Genomic DNA, 22052 nt, shown 5'->3' with positions numbered 1-22052 from the left:
TCAAGCATTAGAGCACTGTCGCCAAGTGTTGTTATCCCAGGCCTACTGACAAGGAACCAAGGGCTCGCCCAAAGTACCCCAGCGACCAGTCCTACTGATGGGGAACCAGTGGCTCGCCCGGGGTACCCCAGTGACCAGTTGTAGTGGCAGGGAACTGAGGGCTCACCTGGGGTACCCCAGGGACTGGTCCTACTGACAGGGAACCAAGGACTTGACCAGGTTACCCCAGCAACCAGTCCTTCCTCCTCCAGTGAGCTGGCCCAGGGTACCCCAGCAACCAGCCCTACTGACGGAACTCCAAGGGCTCACCCAGGGTACCCAGCCACCGGTCCTGCTGACGGGGCCCCGAGGGCTCGCCCGGGGTACCCCAGGGACCGGTCCCGCTGACGGGCCCCGAGGGCTCGCCCGGGGTACCCCAGGGACCGGTCCCGCTGACGGGCCCCGAGGGCTCGCCCAGGGTACCCCAGGGACCGGTCCCGCTGACGGGGCCCCGAGGGCTCGCCCGGGGTACCCCAGGGACCGGTCCCGCTGACGGGGCCCCGAGGGCTCGCCCGGGGTACCCTCAGGGACCGGACCCGCTGACGGGGCCCCGAGGGCTCGCCCGGGGTACCCTCAGGGACCGGACCCGCTGACGGGGCCCCGAGGGCTCGCCCGGGGTACCCCAGGGACCGGTCCCGCTGACGGGCCCCGAGGGCTCGCCCGGGGTACCCCAGGGACCGGTCCCGCTGACGGGCCCCGAGGGCTCGCCCGGGGTACCCCAGGGACCGGTCCCGCTGACGGGGCCCCGAGGGCTCGCCCGGGGTACCCCAGGGACCGGTCCCGCTGACGGGGCCCCGAGGGCTCGCCCGGGGTACCGGGCAGGCAGTGGCAGAGCTGGGAACGGACAGGGGAGTCCTGGCCCCTAGCCTCCTGCTGGGATCAGGTACCCCAGGCTGCTTGATCAGCTCCACTGACACTCGGCCGCCCCTTGGCCTCCTCCCAGCGGGGCCGGGGGCTTGGTGCGCCAGCCTCCAGCGCCCCGCTGGCTCCCACCAGAGCCGGGGCTGGGATCGGGCTCCCGGGCGGCGGGGGTGGCGCGCCGCGCCCCCCTGCTCGGCTCGGACCCCGGGGAGGGCGAGCGGCCGGGCGCGGCTGCGGCGGAGGGAGGCGGGGCGGCTCCTGCGGGGCGGGGCTGGGTCCGGGTCCCGGCCCCCAGCGGGGCAGTGCCGGGGCTGGCTGGCGGCTTGGCCGGCTCGGGCACTGGCTGCGCGGCGTCTCCGTGTCCGCCCGCCCGCTCCGCCGTGCACCGATGCGGGTCCCCGGCTGGAGCCCGGCCGCCCTCCTCCTCGCCGCCTGCCTCTGGCGGCTGCCGCCGGGCCGGGGCGCTGCAGGTACCGGGACTCGCTCCGGGGCTGGGCGGGGAGGGGCCCGCGGCGCCGGGACCTGGCTGGCCGGCCCGTGCGCTGCTCGCACCCACCCAGCGCTGTGTCCGGCGCTGCACCTCGGTCTCCTCCAGCCTGCGGGGCCCGCCCGGGGACGGGCCCCCTCCTCTGCCCGGCCGGCCCGGACCAGGCGGCATGTCTGAGTGCGCTATTCCCCTGGGCACGGCTCTGGGCCTGGCCCCACAGCGACCCGGGGATGCGCTGATCGCGTCTGGCTTTGTGCTGGCCAACGCCTGCAGGGCGGCCGGGTGGGACCTGCGCCTCCTGGGGAAGCGGAGCAGCTGTAACGTCAAACGGCTTCTGCTCCTTAGCCCTGGCCGGCTGCGGTAACCATCGCAGCCACGCTCCTCGCTGTGCAAAGCGGGGCAAAGTCTCGGGATGCCGCTTGTAGACATTAGGGAAACTGAGGCAGGGAGCCTTCCCGGGGCCGGGGCACAGCTGGGAACGCTGCTTTCAGTCGGACGCGATCCAGGCTCGGGTATCTGGGGCTGTTGTCGAGCTACAGGCTGTAGTGTCCGAGTCCGCTCCTGGACCCTGAAGCTAGGTTTGGTTTCACAACGCCTTGTGAGGTAGGGAAGTGTTAAGCCTATTGTACAGGTGGGGAAGCTGAGGCACAGAGAGGTGAAGTGAGCTGCCCAGGTTAGTCTGTGGCTATGACAGGAATAGAATCCAGCTGTCTTGGGTCCTAGTTGGGTGTTTTAACCAGAGACTGTCCTTTTCTAGATCTCTGTCTAGCTCCTAATGGAAAGGTGTCTACAACACCCAAATAGTCACCTCCGTAGCTGGCACTAATTGGCCCTCTTGCCAGTCAGTCTCGGCAGAGAAGTTGAGAATTGAAGGGGTCATGGATACTCCCAGGCTGGGAAGCATTTGTGGGGAGGGATGTGGAGTATGGAGGAAAGGTGCCTTACCACTGCAGGTGCAGTAAATACAGCGAAAACTTCAGTGCCCAGCGTTGTCACGCACTCCTGCGTGATCACTGAGTGCGCAGGAAGAAGTGTGTCAATTTTCTCTTAAAGTTACATGGCTGTTGGAAGCTTCCCCAAGAGTCTTGTTTGACTGACAGGACACTGCCTGTTGCCTCATGGAAAAGCCTTCAAAGCATTTCTGTTAGTAAAACTTTATCATTCCCCTTTTTAAAACAACCAAATTGTGTACTTCAGTGTATCATCCAAGTGCAGAAGTAGCTATAGTTCTCATAGACCAAACAACAAAGAGTTACAGGAGGCAGCGTTGAATGAAGCATCGAACTGGGACTCCGGGGACTGGGGTTCTGTGCCCAGCCCTGCTGCAGGACTCTGAGCAAGTCACTTTCCCTGCCCGTGCCTCAGTTTCCCACCTGTGAAATGCAGATAACTATCCTCTGTAAACTGGCTTGAGCGAGATGGATGAGGAGAGCTATATCAGAGCAAGCTATTACGATTTATTACAAATAATATGATAATACAAAGTACTTTTCATCATAGATCTCAGTGCTTCACAAAATGGGTAAATGGTGCTATCCCCTATTTGTAATTGAGCCACAGAAAGGTTCAGAGACAGAATTTCACCGGCAATTCCTATTGACTTCATTGCTGTTATTTGTATATACACTTGTATTTTGGTAGTGCCTAGAGATCCTGACCAAGATCAGAACTCCTCTGTGCAGTACTGATGCATAGTGTTAGACAGCCCCTGCCCTTGGAGCTTAATATTGAAATAGGGTGGCAGGAGAAACAGAGGCACAGAGAGGCCAAATGAATTGGCACAGCAGGGCAGTAGCAGCGCTGAGAATAGAACCCAGGTTTCCGGGGTCCCCGTCCCGTGCTCTCTCCACTAGGCAGCCCTGATTCAGTGGAATGGGCGAATGCCCAGCCCGTCTCAGAATCGGGCAGTTAGCTACTGGCCTAAGGGGAGTGGACGGTAGGGCTGGGCATGGAACACCGCTCTTCTGGCTCTGGCTCTGTGCTGAGGCCCCAAGCACGGTGATTTATGGCTAACTGGAACCATTCACGTAGCCTGCTCCTCCCTGCTGCCCTGAACGTGTTTCCAAAACTAGCTCCACCCGGTGTTGAGGAGTGATTTAACTACTTATTATATATATAGCCTCTGGAGAATGGTGCACGTAGGAGAGAACAAACACAACATCATTCTTGTCAGTTCACCTTCCTTGTTCTGTCCTCTCCAGCCTGGTTGCAGTTGCGCTCTGAGATATGTTATCAGGGCTTCCGGTAAAGCACAAAGAGAAGAGACTTTTACCAGATCATCTGTTCTTTCCCTTCCCCCCACCCTCCTCTTTATTGTGTAAACAGCAAGACATTCTATGCAGAGACAGTTTTAGTGGTATGGTCACCACCTGCCTGGTGTTAGACCAGGAGACCTGGCCCGGGTAAGCGAGATTCCAAGGCCTGTTTTCTGAGCGTTCCTCTAATCCAAGCCTGGCCTGCTGCTTTGGGATGCAGTGCTGGGTCTGCTGCTAGAATACAGTGTCTTGATGGGAGTTCTGCTCGCTGGTGTTGGCCTTGGGCCAAGCAAGCCTAGCTCTGGTCAGAGGTTGATGAGGACAGTCAGCAGGAGGACTGGGTGGCGTCTATCGTCTTCCAACAGCTACGGATTCTGGAGCAATATTATTGCACTTTTACGGGAGGCTGGCTGACTCCCCTGCCGGGGTGAGTGTTGCAATTGGAGCTGCTACAAAGGAGGAAAATGGGAATGATGCAGGGAAATGGTGGCTGTAAATGCTGATGGGTTAGTGTCTTTGAACCCTACTCAGACCAGATAAATGTAGACCCCAGTCACTGCTGGCCGTCCATGCACAGGTCCCAGCAGCCCAGATGAGATTTGGCTCCTCCCAAATCCCTCGCCTGCCGTGCTGGTGGGAGGAAGGCAGCAGCTAGCCCCGTATCTTTCATTTACAGCCCAAGCGGGGTCCCTGTTTCTGCTCACTTGTCAGCACTAGGCATCTTTAGCTGCCCAATGCATCCCAGAATCCTTTGCACTGGTTTGTAGCAATGCTTCAAAGGAGGCACCATGGCAGCTGTTGCAAAGGATACTGAGATAGAGACCCAAAGACAGCCCCTTGTGCAACTGAGCAGAAAGAGGGATGCAGATTTGGAATGGGTCTTGGGTGGGCAGAAACTCAGCAGCCAGGGAAACATGCCTTAGGATGGGCCTGTTGGTGAGTGACCAGGGTGGTCCCAGTGTTCTTCCAGCAGCATGCCCACATGTGGCATCTTAGATGGCCCCCTGCTTAATCAGGAGTTTAGCCCCCACTTTGTTTCATGGACGAGATGGCTTCCTCTTTGGTGCATGGCTTGGGGGATGGAAAATCCTTTGCTGAGATGCCCAGGGGGATTCACCTGCCAGCCACCAAAGCGGGTGGTGAGACCATGGGGGCACGGTGCACGTTCTAACGCTCTCCTTCTCTGCGTGCAGGAACAGAAGAGGTGATCATCGGGGAGGCCGGAGAGAGCGTCGTCCTCTTGTGCCGAAATGTGTCTGAGCGAGCGGACGAGGTGGACTGGTTTCACGGTGACCCTGGCACCGTGCCCCCACTCTTCTCCTCCAACGCCAAGCTGCCCCAAGATGCCCGCTTGTCCTTGGTGGACAATAGCTCTCTGCACATCTTAGCATTGCGCCCGCAGGATGAGGGCAATTACACCTGCAAGGACGTGCTGAACGAGATAGTCCGAGAGCACAGAGTCCAGCTCCTGGTAGCCAGTGAGTTCCTCTATGCGCGGTGTCTTGTAGCTGCAGGGGGCTTCATCTCACGGAGTCCGAGAGTTTAAAGCTAGAAGGGACCGCTAGTTCACCAAGTCTGACTTCCTGTACATCGCAGGCTGTCTACACCAGCCAGCGCCCACACGCCAAACCCAACAACTGAAGTGAGACCGAAGGAAATGGGACCCACGGGAGATTAGATTGTTCCATGCCGTGGGCAGAGATTAGGAGGGACTGAGGTACGCCAGTGCCCGAGGCCCCTGCAATGGTAGGGAAATGATTAAACGAGATATACCCAGATAATCCTGGCAAGTGACCCCCACTCACGGGGTGCAGATCCCTGCCAATCTGACCTGGGGGGAAATTTCCTCCCTCCCCCACATGGCAATCTGAGCATGTGAGCAAGAACGTGGCAGCCAAGCCCCTGAGAGAGAGAATGCTTGGTGCCATCTCAGAGCCCTGGCCTGGGCTGCAGATGTGGGCGGCCATAGCAGTTGTGCAGGAGGTAACGTGTGAAATGGCAACCTCACCTCCACAGCACCCCCGTTAGAGGGTGGTAAATACTAGCCACAGACAGCCCTGTGCCCTCCAATGGGAATGGCTTGCGGGGTTGGGATAGAACCAGCCACCTGAAGGGGAGAGGGTCTTTATCCCACCCCCAGTCCCCTGAGCCACTTGCCTTTCCCTCTCTCTGAGTCCAAGTTGCCCTTTGGGCTCTCACTGTCTCTCCCCCGTTCCGTGCCCGAGCGAGTCCCAGGTGCTGCGTTGTGTAGATACACGGTCTCCCTCCACAGAGAGTTGTTCCTTTTGAACAACAGTGAGGAAACCCTGACGTGTCTGGGCCGAGGCGGGGAGAGCTCAGTCCAGGGGACGATAGGGGATGTGAACGGTGAGCAAAGTGAATGCCTGGGAAGAGTCGGGAGACAGGCAAAGCCACTTGCGTCATTGAAATGGGGAATGCGTTCCTGCCGGCAGCCGTCCCACCTTGGGCTGCCATCCTGGTAGACTGCTCCGGCTAAACCAGATTGGTTGGTGCTTGGTCGGCGAAACACAGGCTGCTGCAGGACATGGGGGTGTTCATTCAGCAGATGGCCCTCTTCCCGCTGAGTCAGTATTGAACCAGTGCCCTGTGGGGTTGTGGGAGATGAGAAATAAAACCAAGGTCCTAGCTGCCTGTTAAATATCCCGTGGGCCTCTTTCCTGGCCAAATTTTAGCTGGGGTGATTGTATTCGGCTGATAGAAATGGAAGCTTCAGTTCTGGACAGAATTCTTTTTTAACTCCCTGTCCTAAACTGTTATGCAGTAGGGCTGGGCATTGTTAAATGGCTATTGGGTTCTTCCCCAGAAGTGGCTGCATTTCACTGGCGAAGGTTCCTGTGTGTGTAGTCTGGGAAGTGTGTTGGAATCCTTTGGAATGAAGGGCACTGTGTAAATATATGGTTAATTTAGGACACCTGCAAGAGGGGTCTTAGTTTCTCTCCGTTTCCAGAATCTGCCCCCCACTCCTTCCTGTTTCCAAGCCCGCTGGATCACTGCAGGGTTGTCCTTAGAACTCCATCCAGGGTTTTGCCCTACACGAACTGGGGATCTAGTGGTGGTGGGAGGTGCCGGGAGGCAGCACAAAAGTGCAAAGCTTAGAAAACCTGCAGCGCAGGCAGGCAGGACCTCAGCCCCTTGCAGTTCCTTGCTGATGTGCCTCACCTCTCACTCGGCAACAGCCACCTCTAGAGCTTAGAGAGGAGCAGGGTCTGCCAATATAACTGTTAGCTGCTCTGCTGAGCCGAATTGGGTGCAATGGGGACTCTGAGCCACTAGGGCCTGGACTGTGACCACCGCTTTCATTGTGTGCCCCCCTGCACAGCCCAGTCCGTACTGCCGTGATCTAGGGTCTGGCTGCATTCGAGCTGGAGGAGGCATTTCGAGCTTGCGTAGGCACATCTGCGCTAGCTTTGATCCAGCTAATGTGCTAAAAATAGCCGCAAGGCCACAGCAGCATGACTGGTGGGATGGGCTAGCCGCCAGAGTATGTGCCTCGGGGCCCAGGCAGGATTGTAAGGGCGGGGTAGTCACTCTGCTACTTCGAGCGGACTAGCTCAATCCAAGCGAGTGCGCCTAGGTCCACCCAAGTCGACGCTGGAATTTACACCTCCAACTCAAATGAAGACGTACTCTGGAATGAGGAATAGTCTGTGTCCTGCTACCTCTTGAGCTATCCAGTGCCCTTGTGTGTGACGTTCTGCATTAGCTCCTTTCTTCCTTGTTCGTTACCTGCTGTGTGCAGGCTATTGTATCCTTTGTATCCTTTCTCTCAGCCTTATTTCCTGTTTGTGTTCAGAGTGTTCCTCTGACGGAGAGCTGCTGCACCTATTTTGCCCAGAGCAGCGCTCTGAAAGGTTGCGCAGGGAGAGAGGCCCTTCCCAGTGCAGGGAACTCCACCATGGATTTGACATGAACAGCTGATGTGTGGAGTATTCAAATGCAAGAAATAAACATTAGGCTGCTGCAGCATGTGGGTTAGTGGTTTGAGCATAGGACTGGGAAGTAGAGACTCTAGAGTTCTAATCCCAACCCTGCCGCTAATTCCCAGTGATCTTGGGCAAGTCATTCAACCATTCTGTGACTCAGTTTCCCCAGTTGTAAAAGTATGTAACCACCTCTTAGGGCTGCTTGTGAGCCTTAGTTATTTACACTTGGTCGAACACCACAGACATGGTCTGTATTCGCAAAAAGAAAAGGAGTACTTGTGGCACCTTAGAGACGAACCAATTTATTTGAGCATGAGCTTTCGTGAGCTACAGCTCACTTCATCAGATGCATACCGTGGAAACTGCAGCAGACTTTATATACACACAGAGACCATAAAACAATACCTCCTCCCACCCCACTGTCCTGCTGGTAATAGCTTATCTAAAGCGATCATCAAGTTGGGCCATTTCCAGCACAAATCCAGGTCTTCTCACCCTCCACCCCCCCACACGCAAACTCACTCTCCTGCTGGTAATAGCCCATCCAAAGTGACAACTCCCTACACAATGTGCATGATAATCAAGGTGGGCCATTTCCTGCACAAATCCAGGTTCTCTCACCCCCTCACCCCCCTCCAAAAAACACACACACAAACTCACTATCCTGCTGGTAATAGCTCATCCAAAGTGACCACTCTCCCTACAATGTGCATGGTAATCAAGGTGGGCCATGTCCAGCACAAATCCAGGCTCTCTCACCCGCCCCCCTTTTTTGTTTTTCTTTCCGGGGACACACACACACACACACACACACAAACTCACTCTCCTGCTGGCAATAGCTCATCCAAACTGACCACTCTCCAAGTTTAAATCCAAGTTTAACCAGAACGTCTGGGGGCGGGGGGGGGGGTGTAGGAAAAAACAAGGGGAAATAGGCTACCTTGCAGTGTATTATCATTGCACTGGGGTTTTTGTGTTTGTTCGTTTGTTTTGATATTTTGGTGTTTTACCTGGAATATATAAAACAGGACCCAGTTCATGGACTTCCTGTTAAAAGCTCAGTCTTTTTAGTTAATTCAAAGGAAGGTTAAGAGTGACTTGGCCACTGTCTACAAGGACCTACAGCAGGGACAGATTTCTGATAGCAGACAATGCTTTAACCCAGCAGAAAAAGGCAAAATGAGATTCAATGGTTGGAAGCTAAAGCTAGACCAATTCAAATGGAAAACAAGGGGCACATTTTCCACAGCAAGGCTCATTAAGCACTGGAAGAACTTACCGAGGGATGTGTTAGCTTCTCCATCGCTTGTAGTCTTTCGGTCGAGATTGGGTATCTTTCGAAAAGAGACACTCTAGCTCAGCCAGAAATGGTGCAGGAATGATTGGGTGAGTTCTCTGGTCTGTTGTTCAGGAGGTCAGACTGGGCCCTCAGAATGGTCCCTTCTGCTTTAAAATCTAAATGAAAAGGTCCCAAATATCAGATAGAATTAATTATAGCACTCAACAGGAGTGCAGTTGTGGCTTTTAGCCATTGTCCCGTGTTTGCGGTGGTGCAGAGGTGTGTGACTTGAGGGGAAACGCACACCCAATCTCCTGGAATGTTCATACTTACTTTGGTATCAACGGTGGCTCATCACAGGTGAGGACAGTTCTCGAGTTGCTGTTTTGAAATGTGTCTCGATGCCAGTCGTGTTATATTGATGTCAGCCAGGAGTTCAGAGGCTAACAGAACACTAGTTCAGGTGGCAGATTCCAAGACCCAGCACAAAGATGCTTTTCCGCTGAGTCACCCTAAGCTCAAGTACTTGGACCCTGAATAAAGCCGTGGAGTAGTTTCTGATGACTCATGCTGGCAGGTCACTCCACCAAACGTTGGACTGGCTCTTTGGATCCAGGGCAGTGGAAGTTCTGCAACTAGAAACATCCAGTTTTGGCAAGAAAGCTTATACTGAGGCTTATGCTTAGTCACTGGAGTTACCAATAAAGCCAAATCCCGAGAAAGGATGTGTTTGCAGTATAGAGACTGTTCAAAGCAGGGTGGGGATTTCACCTGCTTCCAGCTACTTTTCCCTGAAAATTTGTGTGAAGTGGGTGAGTCAAAGGAAACGAATGTTTTGTTTGTTTATACTCGTATGCAAATGAGCTCTGGGTGAGCCTGTGCAGCCTTCCCTTGTCAGCCCTTAGAGATGGAGCAGGGAACTGGGCATCGGAGTCCTGGCTCTGCCACTAACTCTCTGTGTGATTCTGAGCAAGTTGCTTGACCTCTGTGCCTCAGTTTCCCTATCTATAAAATGGGGATAATAATTCTTCCTGCAGAGGGGCCAGTGAAGCTTAATTACTTCGTGTTTAGAAAGTGGTGTGAGCGCTCTCAAATGGCAAGTTCTACATCAGGGTAAATGTTTTCCCTAGCGTACATAGTTGTTGTTATTTATGAGCAAAAGAAACCTCTCTCTCTCTCAAGCCCTGTGCACAGCATATAGCCTAACTCTGCTTCCTAAACTCCATGCATAACAGAAAGGAAAGGGAGGCTACAGGTTTGCTACACTCTGTATCCTCCCTAACCAGCGCAATGGAAAAGTCCATACTGGGGCTGTTGATTAATCACAGTGAACTCACATGATTAACTCAAAAAAATTAATCGTAATTAAAAAAAATTAATCACGATTAATCACAATTTTAATCACACTGTTAAACAAGAGAATACCAATTGAAATTTATTAAATATTTTGGATGTTTTTCTACATTTTCATATATATTGTCTTCTGAGTTGCAATTGAAATCAAAGTGTATATTATTTTTGATTACAAATATTTGCACTGGAAAAATGATAAACTGAAGAAATGGTATTTTTCAATTCACCTCACACAAGTACTGTCGTGCAATCTCTTTGTCATGAAAGCGCAACTCACAAATGTAGAATTTTTTTTTGTTACATAACTGCACTCAAAAACAAAACAATGTAAAACTTCAGTGCCTACATTTACATTTGTAGGCGATAATGCTGCCCTCTTCTTATTTTCAATGTCACCTGAAAGTGAGAACAGGCATTTGCATGGCCCTTTTGTAGCTGGCATTGCAAGGTATTTATGTGCCAGATACGCTAAACATACAGGTTTTGGTCACCATTCCAGAGGACATGCTTCCATGTTGATGAGGCTCGTTAAAAATTAATGTGTTAATTAAATTTGTGACTGAACTCCTTGGGGGAGAATTGTATGTCCCCTGCTGTTTTATCCGCATTCTGCCATAGATTTCATGTTATAGCAGTCTTGGATGATGACCCAGCACATGTTGTTCATTTTAAGAACACTTTCACTGCAGATTTGACAAAACGCAAAGAAGGTACCAATGTGAGATTTCTAAAGATAGCTACAGCACTCAACCCAAGGTTTAAGAATCCTAAGTGCCTTCCAAAATCTGAGAGGGGCAAGGTCTAGAGCATGCTTTCAGAAGTCTTAAAAGAGCAATACTCCGATGCAAAAACTACAGAACCCGAACCTCCAAAAAAGAGAATCAACCTTCTGCTGGTGGCATCTGAATCAGATAATGAAAATGAACATGCGTCGGTCCGCACTGCTTTGGATTGTTATCGAGCAGAACCCATCATCGCATGGACGCATGTCCCCTGGAATAGTGGTTGAAGCATGAAGGGGCATATGAATCTTTAGCACATCTGGCACGTAAATATCTTGTGATGCTGGCTACAACAGTGCCATGCGAACTCCTGTTCTCACTTTCAGGTGACATTGTAAACAAGAAGTGGGCAGCATTATCGCCTGCAAATATAAACAAACTTGTTTGTCTGAGTGATTGGCTGAACAAGAAGTAGGACTGAGTGGACTTGCAGGCTCTACAATTTTACATTGTTTTATTTTTGAATGCAGGTTTTTTTTAACATGATTCTAATTTGTAAGTTCAACTTTCATGATAAAGAGATTGCACTCCAGTACTTGTACTTGCAGGTGAATTGAAAAATGCTACTGCTTTTGTTTTTTTACAGTGCAAATACTTGTAATCAAAAATAAATATCAAGTGAGCACTGTGCACTTTGCATTCTTTGTTGCAATTGAAATCAACATATTTGAAAATGTAAAAAACATCCAAAAATATTTAAATGGTATTCTATTATTGTTTCAGTGCAATTCATCGCAATTATTTTTTTTAATCGCTTGACAGCCCTAGTCCATACTCCTGCCCAAAGGAAGCAGACACTCCTTACTTAGAAGCTGCTCCTGGTTTGGGGTGTTGCTGGCAAACTATGTTTGTTGTTTTTGCTGCCAACTGGATAAATGCTCTACAGAGCAGCCCGCAGATCTCCTTTCCCTTGGCCCCTCTCCTGTACAGACTGCAGTGCCAGGCTTTGTTTGACAGCCCCTGTGTCAACAACTGCTCTCTAAAGATAGAGTTGAATTAGGAGTCGGGTTGCGCAGGCTGGTGTGAGAAAACCTGGATTTGTGCTGGAAATGGCCCACCTGTTGATCACTTTAGATAAGCTATTACCAGCAGGACAGTGGGGTGGGAGGAGGTATTGTTTCATATTCTCTGTGTGTATATAAAGTCTGCTGCAGTTTCCACGGTAAACATCTGATGAAGTGAGCTGTAGCTCACGAAAGCTCATGCTCAAATAAATTGGTTAGTCTCTAAGGTGCCACAAGTACTCCTTTTCTTTTAACATAATGTGCTAACCCTGAAATCCCCAAGACTATTACTAGGGGGAGTTGTTTGATTACTGTTTGAGTGTCAAAAATACACGTGAATGGATGTGGAGCTTAAAGCAAACAAAATATAGACCGGAAATAAGGAGAAAGCACACTCCGCCCCACTCTTTGCAACAGCTGGGAGCAGCGCCCTGTCCTGTGTTCCACCACCCCCATCCTCTCACCCCTCTGCGAATGTAGCAGTCTGGAGCTTCAGATGGCTCTTGACTTGCTTTACCCTCGCTCAATTCTTTCACTATTTAAATAATAACCCAAACATAATCCCAGTTGCTATCAAACCAACAGTCCTGGAAGAAGTCCAGAAATGACTTTCCCTAGGCCCTCTGGATTGTGGAATTTGCCCCCGCAGCTGAATTGCAGTTTGTACGTTGATCTGGGCTGCAGAGCACAGCTGGCACATGCAGCCCTCTTGCAGCAAGCGGAGTAGGACTGACAGAAATGGAGGTGGCCTGGATCTGGGCCCAGGGGCTCATTGCTAAGACCCCGATCCCGCAAGCTGAAGACCCAGGCTCCCATCCTGCTAGCTGTTCTGTGGCCACATGGGGCGCCAAAGTTTAGCCTCCTGCCTCAGGGCTGGGCTGGCAGGTTTCTTCGTTGCCAGGTGCATTGGGAAGCACTCACGCTTTGGCTGCAATGGGGGCTCCTGCAGCTCAGGGCTGCAGCTGGCTACTTCCCCATGAGGCCTTTAAAAGCCATTGGAGGTAGATCGCACAACATGCATGGGCATTGTCAAACTGGGGGAGGACCTCTTCAGAGCTTGTGGGGGACCCCAGATAACCAGAATTCCCCAGCTCAATATTGGGCAAGCTTTGCCCAGACGTAAGGTAGCACTTTACGCTGCTTTGAGGGGACTGCTTTGTTACACACCCCAGTTCTGGTTTCTCCTTGCCCATTTCAGGTGGCCCCAGCAACGTGTCTGTCAGCATCTCCCCTGCCGCAGCACTGCCCAATGGCACGGTGTACGTAGACAAACGCGACACTGTGATGTTCAGCTGCACTGGCAGCTCCCACCCGGAGCCCACCATGGCGTGGACTTTCCAGCTGCCCAGTGCGGCCCCAGAAACGTTTACTGAAGTCAATGGTTCCTCCACCGTCTACACCCTGCAAAATCTATCCTCACGCTTCCAGGGGAACTACTCGTGCACAGCAAGGAACCCTCTCAGTGGCAGAAGTCAGACATCAACCAAGGAGCTCCTGGTCTACTGTGCGTAAGAGCATTTGCAGTGTTATGGCTTGGGGAAAGGAATGGGACGGGGGGTGCTTTTCTGGTGTTTTCCTTGCCAGTAGGTCTGGGTGTTAGCACAAGGGGTAATCAGAGTGGGAATGGTATCCTGGCTTTTGCCTCTTAAAACCTTTTGCTACAAAAAAATTGGGTCCAAATGTAAACCTCACCCCTGAACCCTCCTAAGGGTGGGGGTGGGTTAGAATCTCGGTGTCCAAATCTGCCTCAACCATGCTTGTAAGTCTGATCCAGGATAGGCATATTGTCCGAATCAGGTTTGAACAGATGATCTTGGTGATCTGGGCCTCAAGTCTAACCCTGAGCTGGAGCTGGGTCTAACCTCATCTACCTTGTGCAGCTTTGCACACAACTGGAGATAGACATACTGATCATTTCTGAGGCACCAAATGTCATCCCATGTCATCGAACTGAATGCATTTAGCAAGAGTCTTGTCATTTTCCACACGCTGTGGGTGACTTGAGAGATTTCACTCGTGACCATTGATGATGATATTTACGGTTTGCAGTGTTATAGCTGTGTTGGTTTCAGTATATCAGAGAGCTGTGGTGGGTGCGGTTATACCTTTAATTGGATCAACTTCTGTTGGTGAGAGAGACAAGCTTTGGAGCTACATAGAACTCTTCTTCAGCTGTGGGAAAGATAATTCCCAGAGCTGGAGAAGAGCTCAGTGTAGCTCAGAAGCTTGTCTCTTTCATCAACAGAAGTTGCATCAATAAAAGATATAACCTCACCCACCTTGTTTCTATGCTGTTTACTGACAAGTAATATTTGTACAGGGCTCTGAAGCTGTAGGGCCCTATTCTCACCTGGTGTAAACTGAGGTAGCCCCTGTGAAGTCAGTGCAGCTATGCGGATACATGGCACCTGAGATCTGGCTTGCGAGGGATTGTGTGCGCACCACAATGTATCAGGAAGGACGAAGGTGTGATTGCTAAGACATGCTGCTGTATTAACATCAGATAACGCACACGCTAAAACCAAAACGGCCCTGCACAGCATAAGGATGGTTCACTACCTAGTGTTTAGGGGAACAGACTTCCTTGCTCCCTGTGAGGGCTGGGTTGAGATTGCCCCACTGCCTTTTCTGCTGGGGGCCTCATCCCAGGTCTCCAGTGGTTGCTGTGTGCTGCTATGAAAAGAGCACACATGCACCCCCCCCCCCGAAGACTGGTGTGGGATTGCAGGGAGGGAATTGAGACAAGTGGAAAGAGAGAAGAACCATAAGATTTTTAAAAGGAGCTAGGGGGGAAATAATACCTCACAGGCTAAAGTGCTGACACTGTGACGGTTTCACGGCGTGGTCAATCTCAGCAGAGATGAAGGCGTCTTTAACCGCGTGTTGTTTTGTCGTTAGATCCCCCGCTGTCGGTCCCAAGGTGTTGGGCTCAAACTGCCCAAGTGGGGTTGATGCTGCAGTTGTTTTGTAACTGGCCCGGGGGATACCCGCACCCCGTCCTCCAGTGGACAGAAGAGGGGCGAGACCTGGAGAATTCGAGCTGGGTCGTTAATGCAACGGGCACTGGGGACACCCACGTGGAAACTCTGAGCAGCTCTCGCCTCTTCCATGGGAAGGTGTTCAAGTGTGTGGGGAGCCACATCCTAAAGCAGGAGGAAGAGGAGCCGACCTGCACTGTGCAGATAAGTGCGTCTGCCTGTCCCTCCCTGGTTAGCCATTAACGAACCTGTGCATGTGGAGAGCCAGGCTGCCAGCTTGGCTCCACTGAGAGCCCCAGACACGGGTCTGAGGGCAGCGAGTCATCCAGGGAATCTGATTCTCCCCTGCCCTGTGCTTCCTGTTGCTATTTCTAGCTGTGGAAAGTGCGGGGAAACACTGGGATGGGAGCGTTTGATATGACAGTAAATGGTTATGCAGGGCCCAAGGCAGTGGGGATCAGATCCTGTGGCCCAGAGCCTCCGCCAGGGCATAACTTGATGGACACAGATAGTTCCATGGAGGTCCGTGAGATCACTCACGTGCATACAGCTGCTCAGGCATGTACGGGTTTGCAGGACTGGGGCCGAGAATTTAAAAAGTCCCTAATGATGTTGGCAACCTTGATTTTTTTGGTTGCCCAACTTGAGATCCCATAAAGGGACTGGATTTTCAGTGTGTGTGTGCTAGGATAGGGAAACCGAGGCAAAGAGAGGTGTAGTGCCTTGGCCAAGCTCACCCAGCAGGCCAGTGGCAGAGCTGGGAATAGAACCCAGAGCTTCTGAGGCCCAGTGCAGGGCTCTATCCATCAGGCCTCACTGCCTCACAAAGTAAGGGATCCGGCCCTGTTTCAGCAAAGCATGTGCTTAACTTTGAAGGTGGGCAAGTGCTTGGAACCAGGGCCTAAGAGACTTGCCCAAGGTCAAAAAAGGCAGTCAAGCAGAGCTGGGAATTGAATGCAGATCTCCTGAGACCCAGGCCCGTGCCTCCTCTAATTATCTGGGTGGGCAGTGGCTGCCTGTCAGTGTGGACCCAGGGTTCTTGTACATACACCAATACATGAGGTCATTTGAAAGTTGCTATAGAAACATAAGATCTTTTTACTATAGGATTTTCAACCTCCTTCTCGACTCCCTCCCTCCCTCCCTGTTTAGAAGCCCCTTTGCTGGTGACGGAGCCACTGAAGACCTGCTTTGTGGGTGGCACCGTGTCCCTCACGTGCCAAGTGATGGAGAGCAATCCCTCTGCGAGAATCAGCTGGCTTCGGAATGTGTCCCAGCCTGAGGTGGAGATCCAGTCTGGTGGGAGGTACCTGGTCACCCAAGAGGGCAGCGTCTCCAATCTCACCATTCAGAACTGCTCCCACAACGCTGATGAAGGCTACTATGTCTGCAAAGCTGAGAACCCCGTGGGGCTGAAGGAAGCCTACGTTTCCCTCACTGTGAAGAGTAAGTTAGCAATGCTGTAGCTGGGGAGGGGGGTAGCTGAAGCAGGATGCGAGGAGCGGGAGCACGACATGAACAGGAGCCATAAGTGAGTCTCTGATGTAACGACCTGGATTCCTCTTCTCTAGGGCTCCCCGTGAGACGTAAAACCCCAGGGAGAGATGAGCTTATGCCTCATTTGTGTGGGTTCATAGTTGTCTCCCATGTATCTCTGTCCATACCTCTGTCCATTGGAGCATTCCCAGCTGCATGGGGGGGGGGGGGGGGGGGCAGCGGACACTGGCTGGCAGAGCCGCGATCTTAGTCTAGTGAATGGGTCCAGTTGCCGGAAGTGACAGGATCAGTGTGAAAAACGACACAATCCGGCCTGATGTGTGAGAGAAGCTGTTTATGGGTCAGCTGAGTGACTGGTGCTGTCCCTTCCTGAGGCCTATTGTGTAGCTGTATTAAACGCACCGGCTGAAATCTGCAGTCAGTCGGAGCCTAGCCAGGGGCAGTTCCCGTGGCACACTGCAGTGGTTTTCATCTGCATGAGGTGTGTGTGCGTGATGGCGACGCACCCATCTTGCCAACGGAGCAGGCCAGTTACAGGGTAACCGTTGGCATCAGGGCAGCGCTGTGACCGGCCCCATCACCTGCGTCTAGCCAGTGACAATCCCATAGGCTGAGCTTCTGCGTCTCTCCTCTCCTCCGCACAGAGCCGGTGAATATAGTCGGGGTGGTGGGAACAGTCGTGGTCCTGCTGCTGCTGGGACTTCTGGTCATCGCTGGAATCATTTTGTACTACAACCCCCTCCTGTGCCTGCAAGGTAAGAGGAGCTGGTACCCCCTCCACCCTGGCACCCCCTCTGCCCTCCCAGCCACAAGGCGCACAGATGAGAGCTCTGCTTCTCCAGACCTGACCTGGTGCAGTCCTTCAGTTTTATCCCCAGCCTGTAATCCTGGGGCCCTCCCCACCCCACTTACCTGTGTCCACCACTCATGTGCACACCTTACCTTGGGCTCCTTCCCCTAGCCCCTGTAGGAACTGTGTCCACTTCAGGAGCAAGGCCAGAGGTACCCAGAAAGCGGGGGCACTTGCATAGCCAACCAAGAGTGGATGGCATGGCTGTCTCTCTGCGGGACCTTGCCCAGTACTGGAGATCATAGAACCATAGAATATTAGAGTTGGAAGGGACCTCTGGAGGTCATCTAGTCCAACCCCCTGCCCAGAGCAGGATCAATCCCCAACTAAATCATCCCAGCCAGGGCTTTGTCAAGCCTGACCTTAAAAACTTCTAAGGAAGGGGATTCCACCACCACCTCCCTAGGTAACGCATTTCAGTGTTTCACCACCCTCCTAGTGAAAAAGTTTTTCCTAATATCCAACCTAAACCTCCCCCATGGCAACTTGAGACCATTACTCCTCGTTCTGTCATCTGCTACCACTGAGAACAGTCTAGATCGTGTGTGTCTTGTGCTAAACCGCCCTCCCCTTCCCCTGCGAAGTTGTATCTGATGCTGTCGTCTCATCCGTCTCTGAGCCGACCACAGCTGCCTTCTGCTGCTTCAGTGGGACAGCACCACCTCCCCGAGGCCTTCCACCACCTTCCTGGGCCGTGCGTCTGTGTGGCAATTGCCTGGACGGTCCCAGTTCAGTATAACAGACAATATTGCCAAAGGCAGCAAATGATCTTACCGTGAAACTGCCTTTGCTTTGTCTGAGGAACCATGTTTATGAAGGCCTCTTAAATCTTTTTTCCCCCTCCCTCTTCTTTCCCCCTCCCCCACAGGCAGCATATTCAGGTGAGTGTTTTCCTTCCCCCGAGCTCTGTGCAAACCTAGGTATATCCGCAGTCCGGTAGACTTGCTGCGGGTGTAACTAGGATATACGCGACCCAAGGCAGGAGCTGCACCAACTGAAATCATCGGCTAAGGTGAGTGCAGTTGTACGGATGCCACGTCCTGCACAGAACCAAGGACCAAAGCCACAGGCCCCAGTCACTTGAGCTAACCGAGACTCTCTGTTAGCTATTGCTAGTAGCCAGGCTTCTGTCACCTGCGGAACAGCCGCTAGAAGGGATGAGATCACGTGTGTTACACTGACCCGAGTGACTGTGCCGCCTCTAAGGAAGGAAACACCAATCTAAATTCCTCTCGTGCTGTTTGGTTCAACTAAGTTGTGGGGAAGAGGGAGGGATAAGGTAACAGACACTCCTTGGCTGTTCTTGTTATGCAATGACTTTGAGATTGCTGGAGTGGCCCTGGCTTTTGAGTCGCATCCCCTGCTCCCTGAAGACAAGGTAATTCTGCCTTGTTCTTTGTAGTTTAGGGAGTAAATAAAAGCAGCAACATGCTGCCTCTCTGGCTGACAAATAGCTTCTCCACCCCAAGTGACATCAACCCCCCAAAACAAGAACTTTCCTGGGGTCGTGGTGTTCTTCACCTCAGCACCCTTTTCTAGTGCTTATTGTTCCTCCCCTCCCCTTCTGGGTTCTGTCCCTGGCTCCACTCTTGTGTGGCTTTGGGTGATTTCCTGCCCCACCTGCGTGCCTCAGTTTCCCCAACTGTGCAGTGGGGAAAGTACTCACCTCACAGGGTGATGATGGGGATTTATCCATGAATGTTTGTAAACTGCTCTGAGGACTTTGGATGAAAAATGCTGCCAAGCTGCAAAGCCCTATCAGCACTATTGCTGTCAGTGAACTCTGAGGGCGTGGTGCTGCCCTAGCAGCTGTGAGTACAGGACTTGACAAAGCAGCCACAACTGGCAACACCCGGTTAGAGCCACAGGTACAATTCTGTAGCCCCCTGGGGGAATGGAGGAAGGCCGGGGGCTGGAAGAAAGAGGGAAGGGGCAGCCCTGCAGCATTCTCCATCACTTTCATTTGCTCTCCTGATCGCAGGAATCAAGAGTCAAATGATGTCTTCGTGCTGGTGGATTCAGATGGAGAAGAGGAAGAGGAGGAGGAGGAGGGGCAGAAAGAAGAAGCGACTGGCAAGTCCAATGTGCATCGAGTGACGGCCCTGGTGAATGGGAACAGCACCCAGGCTGGTTATGGCCACCATTTTACTGAGAGTAAGCACCTGGCTTTGGAGACGCATCGCTGCACAGTGAAATAGGCTGCCCCATCAAGCCGCTGAGTAAAATTTCTGTGGGTGGGAGGCCACCACTTTCCCCGTGTCCTTGCTCAGTGGGCGGTGTCCCAGCAGCACCAGCTGGGAGACGGGAGGAGCAGTGATGGACTTCACCTCTTCTCTCCACCCGCACATACTGCATGCAGTGACACAGCTGCTGGAGTTAGGTGTTGAGGATCATTTGTATTGTGAGCGTCTACAGGCCTCCGTCAGGACCAGGGCCCTGTTGCTGAGGGCACAGCACACACCTAGCGAGAGAGAGAGAGAGCGAGAGAGCGAGCCCCGGCTCTGAGAAGACGCTCACAGTCTGAACGGGTAAACAGAGGAAGGACGGGGGAAAGGAATGTAGCGAGGCTATTCCACACTCCATGGCTTGCTCTTCCCTCACCCCTAGACAAATACACACTAATAACATGACTACTACACCTCAGCGCCCTGGGTGCTTGGCTTGGCCGGGCCATGGCTCTGGTCGTAATGGTGTGCTACGGTCTCCTGCCTTGTGATTTCTTCTAGGTGACATCAGTGAGCGGCACAGTGAGCTCTCAACAGAGGAAGTGGAGAGCGAAGAGAGGCCAGCTACGCAGAGGCAAATTCTCCCTTTTCTTGATGAAATGGGTGGAACTGTGGGTGGAAGTTAAACTTCAAATGCATCATTGATATGTGGCTGCATCTAGGCTGTTAAAATTCCTGCAGTGGGATTGGCCTGATCTGGTTGTTAGTTTCTTTCTTCCCTCGCCCCAGCCCTGTTTTTCATTCTTTCGTTTTGTTTATTCTTTCATCTCATACAGTTCTTTTTTTCTCTTTCTTTTTGGCTATTTCTTCCCTTCTCTCAAGTTTTCTTGTTAATAAGAGGAAGTGCAGAGGCAGACAGAGTTCAGGAGGAACGTGTCTCTGCTTCAAAAGATCTTGTCCCCTGGGTATCCTCTTCATCTCTAAGCCTGCCGCTGACCGTGTCCGGGACACGTGTGGAGTTAACGGGAGGGCAGTTCTGTATCACGAAAAAGGCTAAAGGCAATCCCAGCAATATACTTGTATGTGCAAGATGCAGCAAATACTGCGTGGGGGGGAAGGGCTGGAGGAGTTTGCTTCCTAACTGCTAGATTGTGCATGGGTCTGTTTTTGATGAAAACGTTCCGATGCTGGAAGGAAAGGTCAGGATGTACTCTGCGCTGCATGGCTTTCACAGGGCCAACTGGCCTGTTGTTCTGCACTGAGGAAGTGAGAAGACCTGCTTGAAGTTTTGCAAGTGATTTTGATCCAGAGACCCGACTCCGCTCTAAAAGCATCATCCAAGCTATGGGATACTCCTACTGCCAGCTCTGCCTAGTGGGGAGGAAGAAGGATGTTCTTGTGGTTAACATGCAGGATCTGGGTTCTGGTTCTTCTGCCACAGACTTCCTGCGGGGCAAGTCTCACAGGCTTGAGTTTTCAAAAGTGGCCGCTAATTTTGATGCCTCCATTTTGGACTTTCCAACTTTAGACGACTGTCAGAACCATAACTTGCCTTCGTGCCATGCCCCTTCCACTTCAGCCGTGCTACTGCCCCGGGGGGAGCAATATGCTCGGAATGGTCTATGACAGGGGTGGCCAAACTTACCGATCCTCTGAGCTGCATACGATAATCTTCAGATGTTTGAGAGCCGGGCGCACCTGCTCAGGCCTTCTACCCACTGGGCAGAAGCCCATAGCCTCACCACCCTGCTGCAGGGCAGGAGCCCTGAGCTCCTCCATCCCTTCACCCCCTGCAGTCTGGTAGGTGGAGAACGGGGGCATGGGGGACTCCACGAGCCACACCTGAACTGTAAAAGAGCCGGATGTGGCTTGCGAGCAGCAGTTTGGCCACCCCAGTCTATGCCAATCTCCGAGTCACACAGGAACGTAATCCACAAGAACGCTTAAAGAGTGGTGTGAGCTGACACGGCCCAGGATGGAAAGGCGCTGTGGGGCGGATTGCTTGCTCATCAGGGGCTGGAGCCCTGCCTCAGCAAAACCTTCTTACTCAATAAATGCAGCTAGTTATTCCCCATCTGATAGCCAATGGTGTGCTGTCCTTGCCGCAGCTTCAAAGAGAAGCTCTCTCTATTTTCCCGTAAAACAGAATGTTCCTAGCGCTATGTGGATGTGATTTTTGTTTATGGAATAAAATTATTTTTCTGACACATCTATCTGCTCTGCGTTTCTGCCTGGAGATGGGAGGGGGCAGCTGTCCCTTTTCTGAGACATAAACATATTCAATAACTCCGATTTGTCAATGGCTCTCGCTCTGCTGGGGCCTTAGCTAGAGGTGCCTATCGCAGTGCGTGATAGGCACCTCTAGCTAAGCCAGAACCTGCACAGCCAGCCCTTAACAAAGCAGGAAATGGTAATGTTTGCCAAGCTCATTAGTGTTCCTATAAACCTGTCTGCACCAGTTTAGTTAAACACATACAAAACTCCTCTACGGCTGTTGGGTTAGAAAGAGCATATATTGCTCCAGCTGAAGTTAATTCCTTAATGGACATAAACCATGT

General features: G+C 52.3%; 1 protein-coding gene across 3 annotated transcripts; it reads left to right on the top strand.

Moving 5' to 3' along the window:
- Positions 1-1210: 1210 nt before the first annotated feature.
- On the top strand, positions 1211-21707 carry VSIG10 (V-set and immunoglobulin domain containing 10). 3 transcript variants are annotated; one of them, XM_048821092.2, is made up of 9 exons: positions 1211-1370; positions 4836-5120; positions 13203-13508; positions 14903-15190; positions 16135-16428; positions 17124-17234; positions 18198-18210; positions 19311-19483; positions 20056-21707. In XM_048821092.2, exons 1-9 carry the CDS (start codon positions 1289-1291, stop codon positions 20178-20180), a joined length of 1677 nt encoding a protein of 558 aa, XP_048677049.1. In that variant the 5' UTR covers positions 1211-1288; the 3' UTR covers positions 20181-21707. The 3 variants fall into 3 exon arrangements, 2 of the variants coding, with proteins under 2 accessions (XP_048677049.1, XP_074976308.1); XR_007352796.2 differs by lacking the exon at positions 18198-18210 and having other exon boundaries at positions 20056-20174; XM_075120207.1 differs by lacking the exon at positions 18198-18210 and having other exon boundaries at positions 19311-20163.
- Positions 21708-22052: the final 345 nt, after the last annotated feature.

This window comes from Caretta caretta, chromosome 15 (assembly GCF_965140235.1).
Source record: "Caretta caretta isolate rCarCar2 chromosome 15, rCarCar1.hap1, whole genome shotgun sequence".
In the NCBI taxonomy this organism is placed as follows: domain Eukaryota; kingdom Metazoa; phylum Chordata; order Testudines; family Cheloniidae; genus Caretta; species Caretta caretta.
Note: the sequence above shows the minus strand (reverse complement) of the source record. Positions and strands in the feature narration are given on the sequence as shown.